Raw genomic sequence first — 19,322 nt, 5'->3', positions numbered from 1 at the left:
CTGACATTCATAAATGAGTGAGATTTAGTTGATTTTAATAGTTTACTAGTCCAGACTAGTTGCTGTGATACTTCACACCCATTTAGTATATACCATTAAACTGTACAGTGTGTATACACTGATATAATTTGATACAGACTAATAGAGTATTATTTGGAAATTTTCAGAATGAGATGCCTAGGGACAACTACATAATTTCTGAGAGCCAGTGTAAACTGAAAATGTGGGGTCCTGCGTAGAAGTAGATAAGGTAACAGCCCTTTCCAAGAGCACCCCACCTCACGCATGCAGACAAGTGACCCAGCTGAGGCTCAGCCCCACACCTGGGGAGGCTGGCTGACCCAGGGCACGGGGAATTGACTAGGTACTCAAGAACCTGTCTATGGAGGAGATGGTGGGAAGCTGGATCAAGCCTGGGTGACGGCTTAAAGAAACACACCCGGTCCACTCCACTCCATTGACCAAACATAAACACAAGACAAAGGCGTTAAGAATTCCAAGATGGCGGCCAAAGAGCATCAGTGTGGAGCACAGGGGCCTGGTGAGTAGGGGCACCGTGTAGATATCAATAAACCAAAGGGCAGACAGAACTTCCATGGCTACTGCCCCCATCCCAGCCTCTCCCCATGCGGCCAGTCGTGGTATCAGTGGGGCGAGGAGCATGTGGCTCACTCCCACACGCTGGTTCTTTCTTCTCTCTTCTGGTCACAATCCACAGTTCCTATCTGAAGACCTGAGTCTTTCTAAGGACCTGTCCCTAAGAGGTGGGACCAGAGCAAGAACATGACTGGGAGTTGGACAACCTGTCGATGCAAAAAATCGATGGCTCTCATCTTAAAGGGAATAAGAGGTAGTTTATTATCCGGGAGCCATTTTCAGTGACCATGGCCTGGGAACACAGACTTAGGTTACCCCAAATTCCATGCTCCAACGTGGAAGCAGTTTCATCAAGTTTTTATGGGACAAAAAAAAAAAAAGTCATAAATCAAGGCAAGTTTAAAATGCATTGGTGGGTAGGGAGAAATGGGGAAAAGCTTTCCTATGGGTCTAAGATGCTTTCTGAGCTTTTGGGTGGGTGAAAGCTAGTGGTCTGCTAAATTAACAGACCCCAAAAGGGTTTTATCTATTAGTTACAAGATGCTAGTTCTGATACAGAAGCAGGCAAGGAATGGCTGCTCTGGGGGGCTGGACCTGGCCAAGATAAGGGACTTGGCCTCTGGACCTGAAACATTCCAGTCTCTCCACAGCACTGCTGTTCCAGCCAGTCAGTGTCTGCACACACAGGTTCTTCCCTGGAGTCTTAGTTCGCGCACCCTGGCTGTCTTCTCTGACATCCGTGCCTTGGGTCCTTGCCTTCATCTGCCTAGACCTCTGCTTCCTTATTCTAAGTTCCTCGTGTTGCGCTGTTGGCTTTCTCACTCTCAGTGAGACCAGGTGAGTGCCCACGTTCCCTCCCAGATCTATCGGTCAGAGGGCTCTTTCTGACAGAAGGCGCTTGGTCTCTTCACTGTTTCATCTCCATTTTTAATGGACTGGCTGTAATCGATGTATTTTGATTCATCAAAGCCATATCTCGGCTGTTTGTTCTGATGCTGTTAGCGCGTCAAAGCCAAAACAATGAGTAATTCGAATGTGTGTTGGCAAAAAGGGCCTCATATCCTCCAGGCCCAGCAACAGATGGGTTCATTCTATCACCCTAGATTTTTAAATAATGATAATTAATACTTAAGCCGGGTCCTTTTATCTAAGGTGCTCAAAGGGCTTCGTGGTCATTAACCCATTCGTTTACCTGCCTCAAGCCATCCCAAGGTCAGGAGTGCCTCTTCATACAACAAAGAGAGAGGACCATGACTAACCTGAAGGAACTGGGGAAGTGGAGGTCACCAAAGTAGCTCGGCTGGAAAAAGTCCGTGGAAACATCTCCTTTGTCTTCTGGCAGCAATCACACCACTCACCGAGCTCTTGAGTGAGTTCTCGTGGGTGTCCATCCGATCCGCTGCGGAGTCCCCTTTCCCTTACTGAAAGCTTATCCTGACAGTCACAGAGGGGCAACCGTGATGGTAAAAGAAACTGTACTGTCTGGAAGGTTCTTCTCTCAAAGGAGAAAATGGCCTCTTTGAAGTTAAGGAGACTCTCAAGACAGAAACATTCCAGAATGAACCTGTCAAGGGTTTGTTAAAGACCTGAGGTCTTGGTGGGTGGTCGACATTAAGAAGCATATGCTGACAACCACACTGTGAAAAAGCATCTCCTCAGAAATATTAGATTCACTCGCTTCATCCAAACACGCACCTAGCAGATGCTCCACACGGAGCCAGACGCTAGGGAGAAGACAAGAAAGTAAGATTCATACAGAGAAGTTGACATATTTCTTCTTGGGTTTTGTTTTGTTTTTTGTTTTTTCAAGACAGGTTTCTCCATTGTAGCCCTGGCTGTCCTAGAACTTGCTCTGTAGGCAAGGCTAGCCTCAAACTCAGAGATCCACCTGCCTCTGCCTCCCAAGTGCTGGGAACAAAGGCATGCGCCACCACACCTGGCTCATGCTGACCTATTTCTTGTTTATTGTTATTCATTTATTTACTTTATTATTTACTACTTTACATATTTATTGACAAAATTAACTCATAAATTAGGTCCCAAAAGGTAGGATTTCTTTCATTTAGAACAGAATGCATTCTTAGGTATTGGAGAGTTTGATAAAAGGTAATGCACAAAGGTTGGAATGATCCAGGAAGGCAAGAGGGTCTAGGAGACATGATGAACCAACCTTGGAAGTAGAAGAAGGGCTTAGGTGAGAAACAAGGTGCATGGACAAAAAGGTAAAGGGTCATTCAAAGCAGAGACAAGCTAAGGCAATCTAAGACAAGCTGAGTGGGTGGGTCTTATTTCTTTTCAAGGCTCTGGGAAAACAAACTTGTTTAAACCATGACATCTGGAGATCTGGGGGGAATATGGTTGGATGGAAAATGTAGAGCTGGGTCCCAGTATCTCAAAACCAAACTAGGTGCACTAATGTGGGATCTTCAAATTGCATATGGGTAAAGAATCAGAAAGGAAACTGGGGGGCTATTTTGTAGGATTATATGTGTCACCATAGAGAAAATAAGTATGTTATTTCAGTATCAGCTGGTGACCCTTAGTTATAAATTGCTCCATCTCTGGACCTAGGAATACCCAGCTGCCATGAGACCCAAAGCAAGTGTGTTGATGGGGCTGAGGGGAGCAGAGGTGAGAGGTTACAGCCAAGGTCCTGGGAGACGCCAAGAACAGTTTGTCAGGAAAGAGGCCACTCACAGTGAGCAGCCGGGGTCTGCTCAAATGATTTCCAAAGACAAGGAAAGAGCAGAGAAAAAGGATTCCTCTCAATTTCACAATTTGATCCACCATCAGCTATTTGGCCACCAGGGGTAGGTAAAATTGCCCTACTATATGCCCAGAGAAAACCATGGTACTTTATCAAATGGAAGCTATTCAGAATCTTTGGATTTAAATCAGAGTTTGGGAGAAGCCCCTGAAATAGGCAGCAAGCATCCTCCCCGTAGCTTCCTAAACACATTGGTGTAGTAAGGAAACAGATTTCCCTAAAGTCACACCTCTCTGGGCCAAGGCACCTCTGGTCAGCAGTAAATGAGAAATAATTGTTCTCACCAAAGGATTCTATGCCGAAAAGTTGCCGTGAAACTGGACTAGGTGTGTCTTTCTGTCCTTCCGGTTCTTTTTATAGACACTTCTGGGCCCTGAGTGAGGTCCTGCAGGTCTTCCGCCCGTCTGAGGAGAGATTAAAGCACCTGAGGTCGTCTCCTCCTTACTCACTTGCAGTCACACCTTCACCACCACCACCACCACAGCCTCACCGGCTTCCAGAGCAGCCACAGAGAAGGTAGGTCGGAGTCCGGCGGCTCTGGTGTCAGCCGTCAACTGGGACCCACCACTCCTGCCAGCTGAACTTCGAGTAGCTAAAGGGGATCGGGGCTGGGAGCATTCAAACGCAACGGGGTATTCTGTATTTGTTTACTTTGTTGTTGTTGTTGTTTTATTTTATTGGAATCAGCATGCGGTTGTTTTTCTAGGCCACCTCAGTGCAGTCAGGGATTTTAGTCCTAAATATCTGTACAGTTACTGGAAGGAAGGTGACATTTTGCATACTTTTTTTGGTGAACAGATAACAGGTGTTTAATAATAGCCCATTGCATTGGGCTGACTTGAATTAAAATGAAAGAAAAGATAGTCATTCCAGTTACTGGGGAAGATGGCTGGCCTGTCTGCTTGAGGCAGGGCATCAGTGTATGAGACAATCCAATCAAGGATGCCTTGACATTCTGGAGCCCGATACAGCTAGAACCCCACCGATCAGACAAGAAAATTGTCTTTGAATTATCTGGAGTCCCCGAGGGAAGAGCATTCTGGCTTCCTCTGCAGTGTCGAAGGGTTTAGGTTAGCCTTCTTCCCATCCTTGTCCCATACCCAGCAGTTGTAAGTCCAGGGATAGTAGAAAGGACGGCATTCATTCGTTTCTATGTTTGTGGATATACTTGTATCTATCAGATCTTTATCCCACCCAGGAAGGCTGGTGTTTAGAGAAGTGTTGAGAGATACAATGTTACTCTCCTGTTTCTGGGTGACCATTTAGTAAAGCCATCCCCTGCATATGCTCAGGCGTCTTCATTTAGAATGAAGGACAGGACTCCCAACAGGCATTCTTGTGGGTGGCTATAAAGTCATGAGTTATCTTTATCTTTTTTTCACAGGAGATCAGACATCCATTTTTGTGAGGTCCACCTATAAGTCACCATGTATGAGGACTGCGTGAAGTCCACAGAAGACTATTACCTCTTCTGTGACAATGAGGGGCCGTGGGGCATTGTGCTGGAGTCCTTGGCGGTGATTGGCATAGTGGTTACAATATTGCTGCTCCTGGCATTTCTCTTCCTCATGCGGAGGGTACAGGACTGCAGCCATTGGAACGTGCTTCCCACCCAGTTCCTCTTCCTGCTGGGTGTGCTGGGGCTCTTCGGACTTGCTTTTGCCTTCATCATCCAGCTCAACCAACGAACTGCCCCTGTCCGCTACTTCCTCTTTGGGGTTCTCTTTGCCATCTGCTTCTCCTGCCTCTTGGCTCATGCCTCCAACCTGGTGAAGCTGGTCCGGGGTAGAGTCTCCTTCTGCTGGACCACAATTCTGTTCATTGCTATTGGTGTCAGCCTGCTGCAGATCATCCTTGCGATAGAGTATGTGACCCTCATCATGACAAGAGGTTTGATGTTCGTGCACATGACACCCTATCAGCTCAATGTGGACTTTGTCTGTCTCCTGATCTATGTCCTCTTGCTGATGGCCCTCACATTCTTTGTCTCCAAGGCCACCTTCTGTGGCCCGTGTGAGAACTGGAAACAGCATGGAAGGCTCATCTTTGCCACGGTGCTGGTCTCTATCATTATCTGGGTGGTGTGGATCTCCATGCTCCTGAGAGGCAACCCTCAGCTCCAGCGACAGCCGCAGTGGGATGACGCGGTCATCTGCATTGGCCTGGTCACCAATGCGTGGGTTTTCCTGCTGCTCTACATCATCCCTGAGCTGTCCATCCTCTACAGATCATGTAGACAGGAGTGTCCTCCGCAAGGCAACGCATGCCAGGTCCCAGTCTACCAACGCAGCTTCAGGATGGAAAACCAGGAACTCTCCAGAGGTACATCCCAGAGGGCCTGGGGCAGGGAGGGCAGAAAGATCCCAGAGGGATCTCAATAGCAAAGGCCAGATTTTTGGTGAGTCATGTCAAGTTTAGAGACAAAGCCTTTTAGAACCAAGGGAAAAGAAGATTTCCCAAAACAGGCTTTATGTGGAAAGAACAAGACAAAAAGAATTAAAGGTTCTAGATGAAAAGGAGTGACTGTTGCTGAAGCTTGGCAAAGAAAGCCACCCACTCTAAAATGAATTAACTAAGCTAGTGTGGGAGCACGCACAGAGGTGGATACAAGAGAATCAGGTGTTCAAAGTCATCCTTGGCGACAGAGTTTGCAACCAGCTTGAACTACCTGCATGTCTCAAAAATAATAATAAAATAAACAAATAGAATAAAATGAGTTAACCAGCCCCAGGCTAGGGGTAGATCAGGCCATGCTAAGTTCAGACATTTGGCTGTCAAGCACAAAAGTAGACCCTGGCAAAAGTAATGGACATTTTAAAAGTTTAAGTCTGAAAGCTAACTACCCAGATAAAATGTAAAGCTGATTTGTGGAATTCATGAGAGTCACAGAGTTCAACAACTTTCGGGTTTCTATTTTGCAAGTTGTTCACTGTCTCAAAAAAAAAAAAATCTTTCAAGGCTATGAAATGGTCCATTTAATCTGAATCCTAAGTAAAAGCTCAGATGTGTAGTCATTAGTAGACAGGAAACAACTGCGTATGTGACATTTTCTTGATAATTTCTAGGTCACATGTTTATCCATATATAAAATCAAGCCACCTGTCTCTGTTTTGTTAGGGGGTGACATTATCCATGATACCAAAAATGCTTAGTCCCTGTCAACCTGTAGGAAATAGTGGCTAATTTCAGTTATCTGGAACTGTATCAAAACTCATTAATTCCTCTTATGGAACATCTGACATTATCTACAGCCCAGTGTCATAGTTTTGCATCACTTTTGATGCCTTAATAGACAACTGATTTCTCCCATTTTCTCTCTATTGTGTAACAAAGATGCTATTTTATATATTATATGGGATACATAATGTTCGCCAGGCTCAAAAACATTTAATATAAGCTTTCCTTTTAAGTACGTACACTTTCTGAGCTGTTATCTCTAGTTAATTACACATTCAAATTAAATCCTGTCCAGATAAATGCATCTATTAGTTCTTTTCAGTTCAGTTGACAGAGAGTCGGAAATTGATGCTATGTATCCTTCCTGCAAAATGAAGCCTTGCTGTGGATGCTTCACGTCCATTGAGGTTTTGGGGGGGAGGGGGGGAGAGGGGGACTGCAGAGTCTGTCATTCTTTAAAATTCCTTTCAGAGTTCCTACCAGAAGATGAGAGAAAAGTTGCTATTTTCTTCTTTTGTTGTGCCATCCCAGAGACAAAGAAGTTCTTGTAGTATCCTAATATCCCAAAACATGCTTGCAATGACCCTTATTCCCTGACCCCAAACGTTAGGCAGGAGTTTAAGGTGTTATAGGGAGGGCACCACCCTGTCTCAAACAAACAAAAAGATTTAAAGTGTTGCCAGGTGTGGCTTAACAACCTCATAATCCCAGCATTTGGGAAACTGAGGCAAGAAAGTCCATGTGAAGTTGACGCCAGCCTGTGCCTCAGGATGAATTCCAGGCCATATGAAGACTGTCTCAAAAACAAGGTATTATAAGGAAAGTCTCAGAGTTCACAGAAATCTTCCATTCTTAATTTGGTCAGAACTATCGTACTATCCGATCAAGATTAGAAAAATCCATTTCTTGAGCTGGGCAGTGGTGGTGCACATCTATAATTCCAGCACTCAGTACTCAGGGGGCTGCAGGAAAGTCGATCTCTGAGTTCAAGGCCAGCCTGGTCTACAGAGTAAGTTCCAGGACAGCTAGGACTACACAGAGAAACCCTGTTTCAAAAAGAAGAAAAAACAAAGTGGGCGGTGGTGGCATATGCCTTTAACCCCAGCATTTGGGAGGCAGAGACAGGCAGATCTCTGAGTTCAAGGCCCATCTAGTATACAGAGTGGGTTCTAGGATAGCCAGGGCTACACAGTGAAACTCTGTTAAAATAAATAAATAAACAAATAAATAAAGGAAAAAAGGAAGGAAAGAAACTCCATTTTAAACAGGAAATAGTCTGCCGATGATAGTTATTGCCAGAGTCATTAGACATTTTGTGTGTGTGTGGGGGGGGAATCAATAGTATAGTGCTTTAAAGATGCAAATTGCCTTCCAAGATTGGGCAGAGTCACCTGAAAATTCAGATCAGAGACTAGAATCGGAACTTAAGTCTGGGAAAATGCAATTATCAAAACATGAAGAGAGTAATTTAAATGCAATAGAAAGTGTAGGGTTACAACTAGGTAGGGAAAAAGAAACCAAGTAGAAAAGAGCCAGCACCTTGGAAAACCACAGGCGTGATCATGGCTCCCGTGGAGGCAGCTGGAAAGCAAATCTCCTTGGCCCATGATCTTGTTTATTGAAGGAATGATCACAGTGTAACTAAACAGGCGTGTGGCTGGGGAGAACAGCCATGCCCTTGTTCTCGGCATCAGTCGGTCTCCAGCATCAATACAGGTCTGGGATCCACTAATGAGCCGTGTGGGGCACTTGGGGAGGCTCTGTGGAAAACCACAGTCATGATTAAAGGCTTTCAGCGTCACACCTGTGTGGAAAGGCTAGGACAGTAAAACTGAGTTGGTAGTTTCCAGTTTTATGCGCCTTTCTCATAGCCGATCCAGGCTCTGTCTGTCTCCATTCTGTCCTGAAACATGGCATTTTGTTCAGGTCCATGAGGCACAGTGGCCCTGTGACTCTTCTGACTCACGCTGTTTGCCACCGTGGCTCCAACGGCATTGCTATTTGGTTTGCCGCTGGGCTTATAACACCAGAATTATGCCGCTGAGAGAAAAGGAGTCAAGGGGTGATTAGCAGAGAATTTCACACGTGTAAAGACATCTCTATGGGAGGCAGCTGTCCTACTGTTCTCCATCTCCAACTAAAAACGGGGTAAAAGGAACTTGAACCAGCACATGAAGGATTGATACTAAATGGAAAAGTAAGAGATGGTAAAGGATTTGCCGAAACCAATCAGCAAGAGGGATTAAAGAGTCCATCCAGTTCCTGGAAGTCTTTGCAAAGATTAGGCTTTAAAATCACTCTGAAGTAGCTTATGGACTTAATTCTAGATGATGATAACATCTGGAGACAAAGGCAACCAGGCATGTCGCTACAGGACATAGCACACATGGGCAGATTTACTTCTATTGTAAATGTGTTCCTAAACAACTGGATAATAGCTCAGCGGACTGCTTAGTGTGCGAGCATGAGACCTGAATTTGATGCCCGGAACCCATGTCAAACGCCCAAGTGTCGTGGCACACATTTGTTATTCCAATGCTGGGGAGACCGAGGCAGGCAGATCCCTGTGGCTCCCTGTCCAGCTAACCTAGACAAATCAGTGAGGCCTGGCCCGTGAGAGACCCTGTCTCCAGAAAACTTGATGGACAGAGCTGGGGAGATGGCTCAGTAGGTAAAGCATGTGTTCCAGAAGTGTGAGGACCATGGTTCGGATCCCCAGCATCCATAAAGATGCCAGGAAGACATGGCAGCCTTGTCATGCCAGCCCTCACCAGGCAGAGACAGACAGGAGATCCCCAGAGCACGCACGCACATGCACACTACACACAAGCATGTATGCACACACACCACACATATGTAAAAATTACCTGGTGAACAGTGTCTACGGAACAACACCCAAGGTTGACTTCAGGCCTCCCCACACATGCATACACACACATGCACCTTCACATACTTAAGCATGCACACACAGCTGTATATTGATGGAATTTTCAAACCAGTTGTTCTTCATAAGACTTCTTTTTTTGTTTTGTTTTGTTTTTGTTTGAGTCAGGGTCTCGTGTAGCTCAGGCTAGCCTTGAACTCGACCCTGCTATTTCTGTCTTACCAGTGCTGGGATTACACTCCTACACCCCGCACTCAGCTTCACTTGAGCACATACATATCTTTGTATTCTCGCAGCATTTGATTAATATTTCACAAGTTCAACATATTGTTAGGCACTGGGAATGTTATCATAAAGATACCCGAGAATAGTGCAAAAATGTGTATATAATTGAAGTAATTAAAATGTATAAGTGAAGAAGCCATTTGTAAATTATGTTTGTGCTTAATTAACTTTTATATGTATCTGGGATGATGGTATTTTAACATATGCTTCTTTAATTTGATTGGTTGATGGACTATGTTGTTTCTATTTGAAGTTAGTGGATTTCAGAATAATTGTTCTCCTAAGTTATAGCTAACCCCCAGCCCCCAAATCTATGGCCACTTAACTATACCAGCTGTTCATACTGAGAACTTGAAGAGATCATAAACACATTAAATATCAGTTACAGATCTTCTGGGGACAGGACAGCCCTCCCCCCAATTATTGCCTGCTTTAGCCATTGTAGATTAAGTAGAATATTGTTCGCACCAGGCTTGCTAAAAGCAAGACCTACCTGTCTTTAAAGCACTGGAGCTGGTGGGCAGGATTCTGTCCAGCGGCTGGATGGATATTAGCGTGATGAGTTTCAAAGGTATAAGACAAAGATAAGTGACGAACTTGACACTCGTGAAAATGGCTTGGTAAGTCTAAAATGAGGGAGCCGTGAGAAAGCCAGTCCTGCAGTCCTCAGACTCTGGGTTTCCCCAGACGTACCAGCTTTGGCTGGATATGGTCCTTTTCGATACTCTTTATTCTATTGTTTTATAGTGTGTGTGTGTGTGTGTGTGTGTGTGTGTGTGTGTGTGTGTGTGTGTGTGTGTACAACTTCCAGGAGTCGGTTTCTCTCCTTCCACAGTGGGATCTGGGGCCCAAACCCAGGTAGGCAGACTTTTATGGCAAGTGTCTTTGCGCACTAAGCGATCTCACACGTCCCCATTTTTTTCTTCAAAGTGTACCTACTTTCTCAAAGGAAACCCAGCGGAATAGACCCAGGTGATAAGTTTTGCCTGCTCTTTTACCGGAAGCTTTTTTTTTTTTCTTTCCTGCCACTCTAATATCAAAAAGAAAGAAAAGAAAAAGATTTCCCACCAGTTGGGAGTAGAAAGATTCTTCCCCAGAGCTTGGGAGTCTAGTGGACAGGGAAACATGGCGGAAGGTCAGTGAATGAGTATCACCTTAGAGTTGGGTAGGAGAAAGAAATTCCAGCCTGCTGTTACATAGGAAAGTATACTGTGTATCATCTGGTTTGTTTTAATCTAGAAAAAAGAATTTGAAATGTTTTCATCATAGAGAAATGGCTAAGGAAATACATGTTTCCCTGGATTTGAACACGGTGTGATGTGTACACGTATGGAAACATTACGTGGTCCCCCACAATGCACAGCTAAGATTACATTACAGGGACTGGTGGTGAATGGCCCAGTAGGGGAAAACACCTGCTGCCAAGCCTGACCACTGGACTTCACTCCCCAGAACTTACTTGGTCAAAGGAGAAAACTGACTCCATAAGCTGTCTTCTGACATCCACACTTACGCACACACTCACATGTCCCCCCCATACACACACACACACACACACACACACACACACACACACACACACACACTAAAAAATAAAAATTAAAAAGGGACAAAAATGTTGAGGACATAGCTCAGTGGTAGAGTGCTTGCCTAGCATGCAAGGCTGTGTTCAATCCAGCACCATCTAAAAACAGAGCCAAACAATAACAAAACAACAAAAAACACCACACTGCTTAAATGGTTATAGGTGAGGGCTGGAGACAGCTCACCCCTTTTTTTTTTCATTATTAGTATTAACTGTTGGCTGTTGTTATTGTTGTTGTTCTGTCCTAGGTCTCTGGGCTATCCCCCCGGGTCCTGGCCCTCAGGGGTGAGCTCCCTCACATGGCGTGGGTCTCCAGCTAGGCCAGGCATCGGTTCGCCACTCCCCCAACGTCTGTGCCATCTTTACCCCAGCACATCCCACAGGCAGGATGAATTGTAGGTCAAAGGGTTTGTGGCTAGATGGGCACCCCAACCTCTCCACTGGAAGTCTTGCCCAGTTACAGGAGATGGCTTATTCAGGCTCTGTATCCCCCATTGCTAGGAGTCTTAGCTAGGGTCACCTTCATAGATCACTGGAAGCTTCCATTGCACCAGGTGACGACTTAGCTCTTAAGAGCAAATAGCGCTCTTGCAGAGGACGGAGGATCGGTTCCCAGCACCCAACAGACATCAATTGTTTGCATCCTCGGGAACGTAGGGAACAGACTTGCTGTCGTGATCATCGGGCTTTTCCTTTCATTTCCACCAGGAAGCAACATGAACAAAAAGCTAAGGAACTAGACAGATAGGGAGAGGACAAGTATCCCTCTTGAGAGAGAAAGGGGAAGTAGACAACACAAATGGGGTCCCAGGCCAGCCTTCTCCAGGGTCCAACCACCAGCACCGCAGCCTCTAAGTGTGACCACTACTGACACAGCTGTGTCTGTGAACACCCAGACACAAGCATGTATGGAGTAGGTGTTGGGCTGAGAGACAGAAGTTCCTGCCTTCGTAGAGACTGCTGCCCGGTTGAGGAGACTGTCACTGAACAAATAACTATGTATGGGGATATTCTACGACAATATAGTATTTCTCTGGGGAATTCTCTCTCTCTCTCTCTCTCTCTCTCTCTCTCTCTCTCTCTCTCTCTCTCTCTCTCTCTCTGTGTGTGTGTGTGTGTGAGTGTGTGTGTGTGTCTGTGCATGTGTATGTGTACATGTGTGTGCCCTTAAGTGCTCATTATTTGTGGTGCTAGGAATCAAACCCAGGGCCTTCCAATGTTGGGCAAACTCTGGAAATAATTTTTTTTATCATGTCCAGTTTTAAAATTTGAATCCAATTAGGCTGGGCATGGTAACACACTCCTGTAAAACCCAACACTCAGGAGACTGAGGCAGGAGGATCACCAAAAGTGACTGAGGCCAATCTAGATTGCAGAGGCAGTTCTAAACCAACCTGGGCTGCAAAGTAAGTCCCTTCTCAAACAACGACAATAAAAATGGACCCAAGCTTGCAGAGAAGGCAGTCTGCAGGGACAGTCAAAAGTCTATGATCCCAGGGGTCACTGTTAACTCCAAGACAGAGGCCATGCCAGCCCAAGGTTGGGTCCTTTTCTGGAAACTTATGATGTTCTCCTGCCTCTGCAGTTACTGCATCCCCATGTGCTTCTCCTGACATGTTCTCTAACCATATACAACTTTCCTCCTAAACATTTCAAAGATTCTTTTAAGTTAGGTTTTTTCAAGGGCTGGATGTGATGGTACGCACCTGTCATCTCAGTAACTGAGAGCTGGAGGGAGGAACATGAGGAGTTCGAAGCTAGCATCAGCTACATACTGAGTTTGAAGACAGCCCAGGCCACGTTACACCGTGTCACAAAATAACAGATGAGGGAATTAAATGGATGAATGAATGAGCAAACCCATTGGGTTTTTTTTTTTTAATAGCTCCCACAACCAAGTAGTCCTTTTCAAGCACCAAGAGCCAATTTGCCAGCCACCGAGCCTCCTCATGGTCCCGGTGACTCCAACACTAACATGGCCCCTCCCTCCTTTGGCTTTCAGCCCGAGACAGTGACGGAGCTGAGGAGGATGTAGCTCTAACTGCACATGGTACTCCCATTCAGCTGCAGGTAAATGTGCTCAATTCATTCGCCTAGGGAGACATGGCGAACACCCTTTTCTTCAAGTCTATGTCCAGTGACTTTCACTGACCTGAGGGAGGACAGGCAGGACAAGCCAGACTCAAGCCACACCAGATGGCATAGGAGAGGCTGTCAGCTTAAACCCCATGAGTCTCCTCCCTCCACACCATCACCTCAGTGTATCCCAGGAAGGACCAAGTCATGCATCAAGATCTGTGTGATATTGAGGAGGCTGGATAAGCTCTGCACCAGGGTCAATGGAAGTCTGTAAATATGAACAAGCGTTGAATCTGGTTTTAGTATCAGCTATCTAAATCTATCCCCTGCACCCTTAACATCCCCTGTGAATCGCTCTTAGCCCTGACAGTCCAGGCCATCCTGAGAACAGGGCTGGGTCTCGTTACCATCTGGAAGCCCAGATGGATGAACCAATTTTAATCCTTTCAGGCAAAAGCAGAGCAAGCTCTGCTGAGTCGATTGGACATTCCATGTCACGCTGGGACGCACTGAGCTGTGATGGCTCACAGTCAGTCAGGTCCTGAGAGCCCAAAAATACCACGCTGGGGGAAACCTCCTCCTGTGTGGGGACCACGGGCATCTGAGATCCAAGAGTAAAAGCCACTCTCCCATCTCTGGTCCACTGAACTTTGTGAGGAAACTGGTCAAGCTCAGCTGTCCCATCTGTAACTGAGAATTTGTGTCTCCCTGAATGGCACTTAGGCCAGGACATAGCCACACATCATTTGTTCTATTCATCTCTGGCAGTGGGGCAGGGGAATGGGGAGCTTTTGCACAATGAGAAAACAACTGTTTTTACCCATTCCTTCAGAGTTTCTTGGATGCATTTTCAGTTCCAGGAACCAGCTATTCCATGGCCTTGCCAAGAGAAAAAAAAAAACTTATTAATGACAAACAGTGAAATCTGGTATAAATAGGTTTATGTGATGTTTAGTTCCAATGTCAACTTTACAAAGTCTAGAGTCACCTGGGGAAAGAGCCTCAAGGAGGGATTGTCTACATTAGCTTGACCTATGGCCATAACTGTAGAGGATTGTCTTAATTACTTTACATAGTATGGAAAGTTCCAACCCACTGTGGGCAGAACTACTCCCTAGGCAAAGGATCCTGGATCATATAAGAGGAAAAACAGAACCGAGAACAAGTTAGCAAGCAGAGTGAGCATGCATTCATTTCTCTCTGCCTTTGACTGTGGGTGTGATGTGACTAGTTGGATTCAAGTTCCCAGCACCTTGACTTAAAACCTGGAATAACATTTCTCAGCTGAGTTGCTTTTTGTGAGACCATTTTATCACAGCCATGGGAATAAACCAGAACTATCTGAAAGGTTTTTGTTTTTGTTTTTTTTAACTAACAAAGAATTAAATGATAGTGAAATGATAATATTTGGCTCAGAAAGTTGCTGATGGCATCCATTCCTTTCCAGACTGTTGACCCCAGCCAGGAGTATCTCATCCCACGAGCTACACTAAGCCCGCAGCAAGATGCAGGATTATAGAGCTACCTGAAACAGAATAAACACAACCTGGAAGACTGTGTCCTGACCGACACAACCCTAACAGGCCCAGGAGAACTCACTGGACACACTGCCAATGAAGTGTCCATCCTGTCTGTCTCTCTGTTTCCTTGCCCTTCTGGACCCATCTTCTGAAGTCAACCCTGTCCTGCACAATTACAATCTTGTTGCCACCCTACTTTACTGTGTCTTCTGCATTTATTGAACTACATTTTTGTCTTTCTTAGCAATGCTTGGAAGAATTAGTGTCTCCTATTAATGGGACTGAAATAAACACCTTGGTGTGAAGAGATGGGGTCATTCTAATGTGACAAAGGACAGAGACTAGCTGCCACTTGGAACTGGATTGCAGCTCTGGTTGTTCTTCAACCATACTAAAAAACCATGCCTAGCAAATGCTACCACCTTAACTGCACGTAACAGTTCGGTTCAAGCCCAGCACAGTGGCACACGCCTGGAACCACAGCACTAGTTACCTGTAGATTGTGGGGTAAGTAGTTCCAACTCGTCCTTGGTGAATCTGCAGTCAAGCTGGGACAACTAAGATCCTGTCTCCAAAAAACAAACAAAACAGTTCAGTCCACTACTATTAACTACATTCACATTGCTGTATTTGAAAGGTTTCTAGAAATTTCTCATTTAGAAAACCTGAAATTTTACACTCACTGAGTAACAGATTCCCTACCCCACTCCCACTGGCCATCACCATTCTACTTTCTGTGAGCTTGACAACTTTTGACGCTTCATATAACAGAATCACGCTTCATGTAGTGTGTGTCCTTTGGGGCCTGCCTGCCTTGTTTCCCTTAGCATCAGATCCTCAATGTCCACCCACGTTGTATCTGAGGGTTCTTTGGAGATATTTCATTAATTTTATTTACATGTATATATACAAATCTGCTTGTCTGTATGTGAAACATGTCAGGACAGTGTCTGTGGAGGCCAGAAGAAGGTGTCGGATCCCCTGGACCTGGACTTAGAGGTAGTTTGGAACCCACCTGATGTGCTTAGAACTGAACCTCGGTCCTCTGCAAGAGCAGTAAGTGCTCGTAACTACCGAGTCTCTCCAGCATCACCCTCGTCTCTCACCATGTGGTGTGTGTATGTTTGTGTGTGTGTGTGTGTGTGTGTGTGTGTGCAAGCATGCTCACACACGCGCATGACATATTTCTGCATGGCATGCACATGGAGGTCAGAGGGCAACCTCAGATGTCAGTTGTCCACTTTACTTGAGATGAAGTCTCTTTCGCTGTTCGCTGCTGTGTAGACCAAGCTAGCTGGCCCACAAGCCTTTTGTGGCTTTTCTATATCCACCACCTGCATCCCAACAGACACACACTAGGGTTACAGACACCAGTGTTACTGTGTTCAGCTTTCACGTGAGTTGTGGGCATGTGAGCTCACATCCTCACACTTACCCACCGAGTCACCTTCCCAGTCCTATCCATTTGTTTTTTGAGCCAGGGTCTTTGATACAGCCCAGGATAACTTCAGCTTCCTGATGCTCTTCCTTTCCTGGTGCCAGAGGATTTCCTTCTGCTTGGAAGGTAACTAGTGTGGCTTTGTGTACCTGTGCTCCATTTTCTAGGTACAGAAAATCTGTCATTGGGCATACGGGTTACTTCCACCTGTGGCCACTGTGGACAATGCTACAGACAGCTACAGGGCTATCTTAAATCCTGCTCTCATTTCTTTCAGATATATCTCCAAAGGTGATAAATATATCTGGACCATATGGAAATTCCATTCCTCAGTTTTACATTATTAAATTTTAATGTATTTATTTGAGGAGACCCATGGTATGACATGCTTGTGGAAGTCAGCAAAAAATTTGTGGGAGGCAATTCTCTCTTTCCTCCATGTGGGGTCCTGGGGATCAAACTCGGGTCATTAGGCTTGGCAGCAGGTCCCTTTACCCACTGAGCCATCTTATTGGCCCCATTCTGAATATTTTAAGAGACATTCTACTGTTTGCTATGTATTATGTCTGTACCATTTTATGTCTGTCAGAAGTGGAGAGAGAGAGTCCTGATATCTCTCCCTCCTGGAAAACTCTTGTTATTTGTTATTTTGTTTTCATAATGACATCCTAGTGGGTGGGAAATGTCTAGCGACCTTCCATAAAGAAACCTTTAAAAGGGTGAGGAGAAGTGCTGAGGATGCAGCTCCGTGGTGGAGTGCTTGCCTGGACTGCATGGGGCCCTGGGTTCAATTTCCAGCAATACATCTAAAAAATATTTAGCCGGTGGTGGTGGCTCATGCCTTTAATCCCAGCACTTAGGAGGCAGAGGCAGGTGGATCTCTGTGAGTTCAAGGCCAGCCTATTCTACAGAGGCAGTTCTAGGACAGCCAGGGTAACACAGAGAGACTCTGTTTAAAAAAAAAAAATTAAGGAGATAGTACAATGGTAGAGTACTTGCCCAGTCCCCGGCACTGTTAAAACAATCTGAAATATACAGGGAGGGAGGGAGGGAGGGAGGAAGGGAGGGAGGGAGGAATAGAGGGATATCAGGCAGCAGATGGGGGAGATAGCTCAGCAGGTAAAGACACTTGCTGCCAAGCCTAATGTCCTGAGCTCAGTTCCCCCAAGGAACCATAGGGAGGAAGGAAAGAACCAACTCCACACACTTACCATGGCACGCACACACCCATATACCCCACACACATGCCACACACATGCACACACAAATAAATAAATGTAATTTTCATTAAAGGGACCTGAATATGGAATTTAAAGGTAGCCTAGTCTCCATGGGGAGTTCCAGGACAGCCAGGGCTACATGATGGGGACCTGTCTCAAAAAAGAAAAGAAAGAAGGAAGGAAGAAGGGAGGAAGGAAGGAAGGAAGGAAGGAGGGAGGGAGGGAGGGAGGGAGGGAGGGAGGGAGGGAGGGAGGGAGGGAGGGAGGGAGGGAGGGAGGGAGTCCAAATGCTGATGGACCTACAATATTCTAGAGACTGGTAGCAGAAACCTCACACCACAACCCTGCACAATGTACATACCGTGGACATTCCCAGGGGCTGGCCAGTCGGCCGGCAGGTGACCTCCCACAGTGTTGCCACCCAGGGACAGCTGGGGATAATAGAGCAGCAGACAGACCTGCTTTCATGTGCCATTAACAGCTGATGCTCATAAAGGGCACCACGCAGTGACCATGAAAGGCAGTCTGCCTGCCTCAGTGACTTTGATGAGCGGGTGCCTCTTACTAATTGTCTGCCTTTGTGTCCGACACCACATCCGTCCTGATGGTTTCTTCTGTCCCCGATTTCTTATATGTAACAGGCACAAGACCAAAGTCAGAGACGTGCGTCCACAATGCCCCTGGGGGTTGAAGATAGCCCCTTACCTTGCAGAGGAAAAAGCAGAACTTCAAAGAAATGGGATGCCACTCAGTAGTCACTAGGGGTGGGCCAGCTTGCCTGATTCCTAGGCCCGTCCTCCCCCTCTGTAAGGAGTCTCCATGTCTCTATTTCTGTATTAGTAACTTAGGTGTGTCCCCAGGAGCCAAATGTTGTATTTCGGACCAGTGAGTGTTGAGTGTCTGTGTGAGGGCATGGTGAAAAAATAACAAAGGCTGTGTGTGTGTGTGTGTCTGTGTGTGTCTGTGTGTGTGTGTGTGGTGTGTCTGTGTGTGTGTGGTGTGTCTGTGTGTGTGTCTGTGTGTGTCTGTGTCTGTGTGTCTGTGTGTCTGTGTGTGTCTGTATGTGTCTGTGTGTATGTGTGTGTGGTGTGTCTGTGTGTGTCTCTGTGTGTGTGTCTCTCTGTGTGTGTCTGTGTCTGTGTGTGTCTCTGTGTGTGTGTGTCTGTATGTCTGTGTGTGTCTGTGTCTGTGTGTCTGTGTGTCTGTGTGTGTCTGTATGTGTCTGTGTGTATGTGTGTGTGGTGTGTCTGTGTGTGTCTCTGTGTGTGTGTCTCTCTGTGTGTGTCTGTGTCTGTGTGTGTCTCTGTGTGTGTGTGTCTGTATGTCTGTGTGTCTGTGTGTGTGTGTCTCTGTGTGTGTGTCTCTGTGTGTGTGTGTCTGTATGTGTGTGTGTCTGTGTGTCTGTGTGTGTGTCTCTGTGTGTGTGTCTGTGTGTGTGTGTGTCTGTGTGTGTCTGTGTGTCTGTGTGTGTGCCAGAGAGCCCTTTTAATGGCCAACGAACAGCACAGGTTGCTCCCTAGCAACAAACATATCCTGGGCAACTTCAAGGAATTAGAAATAGTTGTAGGACTTGAGCCCAGACATGGCAGACACCACTGATCAAGTGGGGCTCGTGTTCTTGTGCAATAAACGATACAGCAGAGATAATTGCAGTGACAACGGATTCTTCATTTCATATATGGAGCAAAGGGCCTCACCTGGGGTGGTGTGGTTCACCAGAGGCTGGACAAACACTCCACGCATGCACATGTGTGTGTGTGTGTGTGTGTG

General features: G+C 45.9%; 1 protein-coding gene across 2 annotated transcripts; it reads left to right on the top strand.

Annotated features, from left to right (window-relative positions):
• Positions 1–4,791: 4,791 nt before the first annotated feature.
• Gprc5d (G protein-coupled receptor class C group 5 member D) lies at positions 4,792–15,088 on the top strand. Of its 2 annotated transcripts, XM_006976528.4 has the most exons (3): positions 4,792–5,686; positions 13,298–13,365; positions 14,822–15,025. In XM_006976528.4, the coding sequence occupies exons 1-3, from the start codon at positions 4,792–4,794 to the stop codon at positions 14,891–14,893; spliced, it is 1,035 nt and encodes a 344-aa protein (XP_006976590.1). In that variant the 3' UTR covers positions 14,894–15,025. The 2 variants fall into 2 exon arrangements, with proteins under 2 accessions (XP_006976590.1, XP_006976591.1); XM_006976529.4 differs by lacking the exon at positions 13,298–13,365 and having other exon boundaries at positions 14,822–15,088.
• Positions 15,089–19,322: the final 4,234 nt, after the last annotated feature.

This window comes from Peromyscus maniculatus, chromosome 3 (assembly GCF_049852395.1).
Source record: "Peromyscus maniculatus bairdii isolate BWxNUB_F1_BW_parent chromosome 3, HU_Pman_BW_mat_3.1, whole genome shotgun sequence".
Taxonomy (NCBI): Eukaryota; Metazoa; Chordata; class Mammalia; order Rodentia; family Cricetidae; genus Peromyscus; species Peromyscus maniculatus.
This window is presented reverse-complemented; position numbering and strand designations above follow the sequence as displayed.

Bases quoted from the DNA above. Each gene is read 5' to 3' on its own strand.
- Gprc5d (XM_006976528.4), top strand. From the start codon at position 4,792: ATGTATGAGGACTGCGTGAAGTCCACAGAAGACTATTACCTCTTCTGT. The intron at 5,687-13,297 runs GTACATCCCAGA...TTTGGCTTTCAG, and splicing joins AAACCAGGAACTCTCCAGAG to CCCGAGACAGTGACGGAGCT. The intron at 13,366-14,821 runs GTAAATGTGCTC...ATTCCTTTCCAG, and splicing joins GTACTCCCATTCAGCTGCAG to ACTGTTGACCCCAGCCAGGA.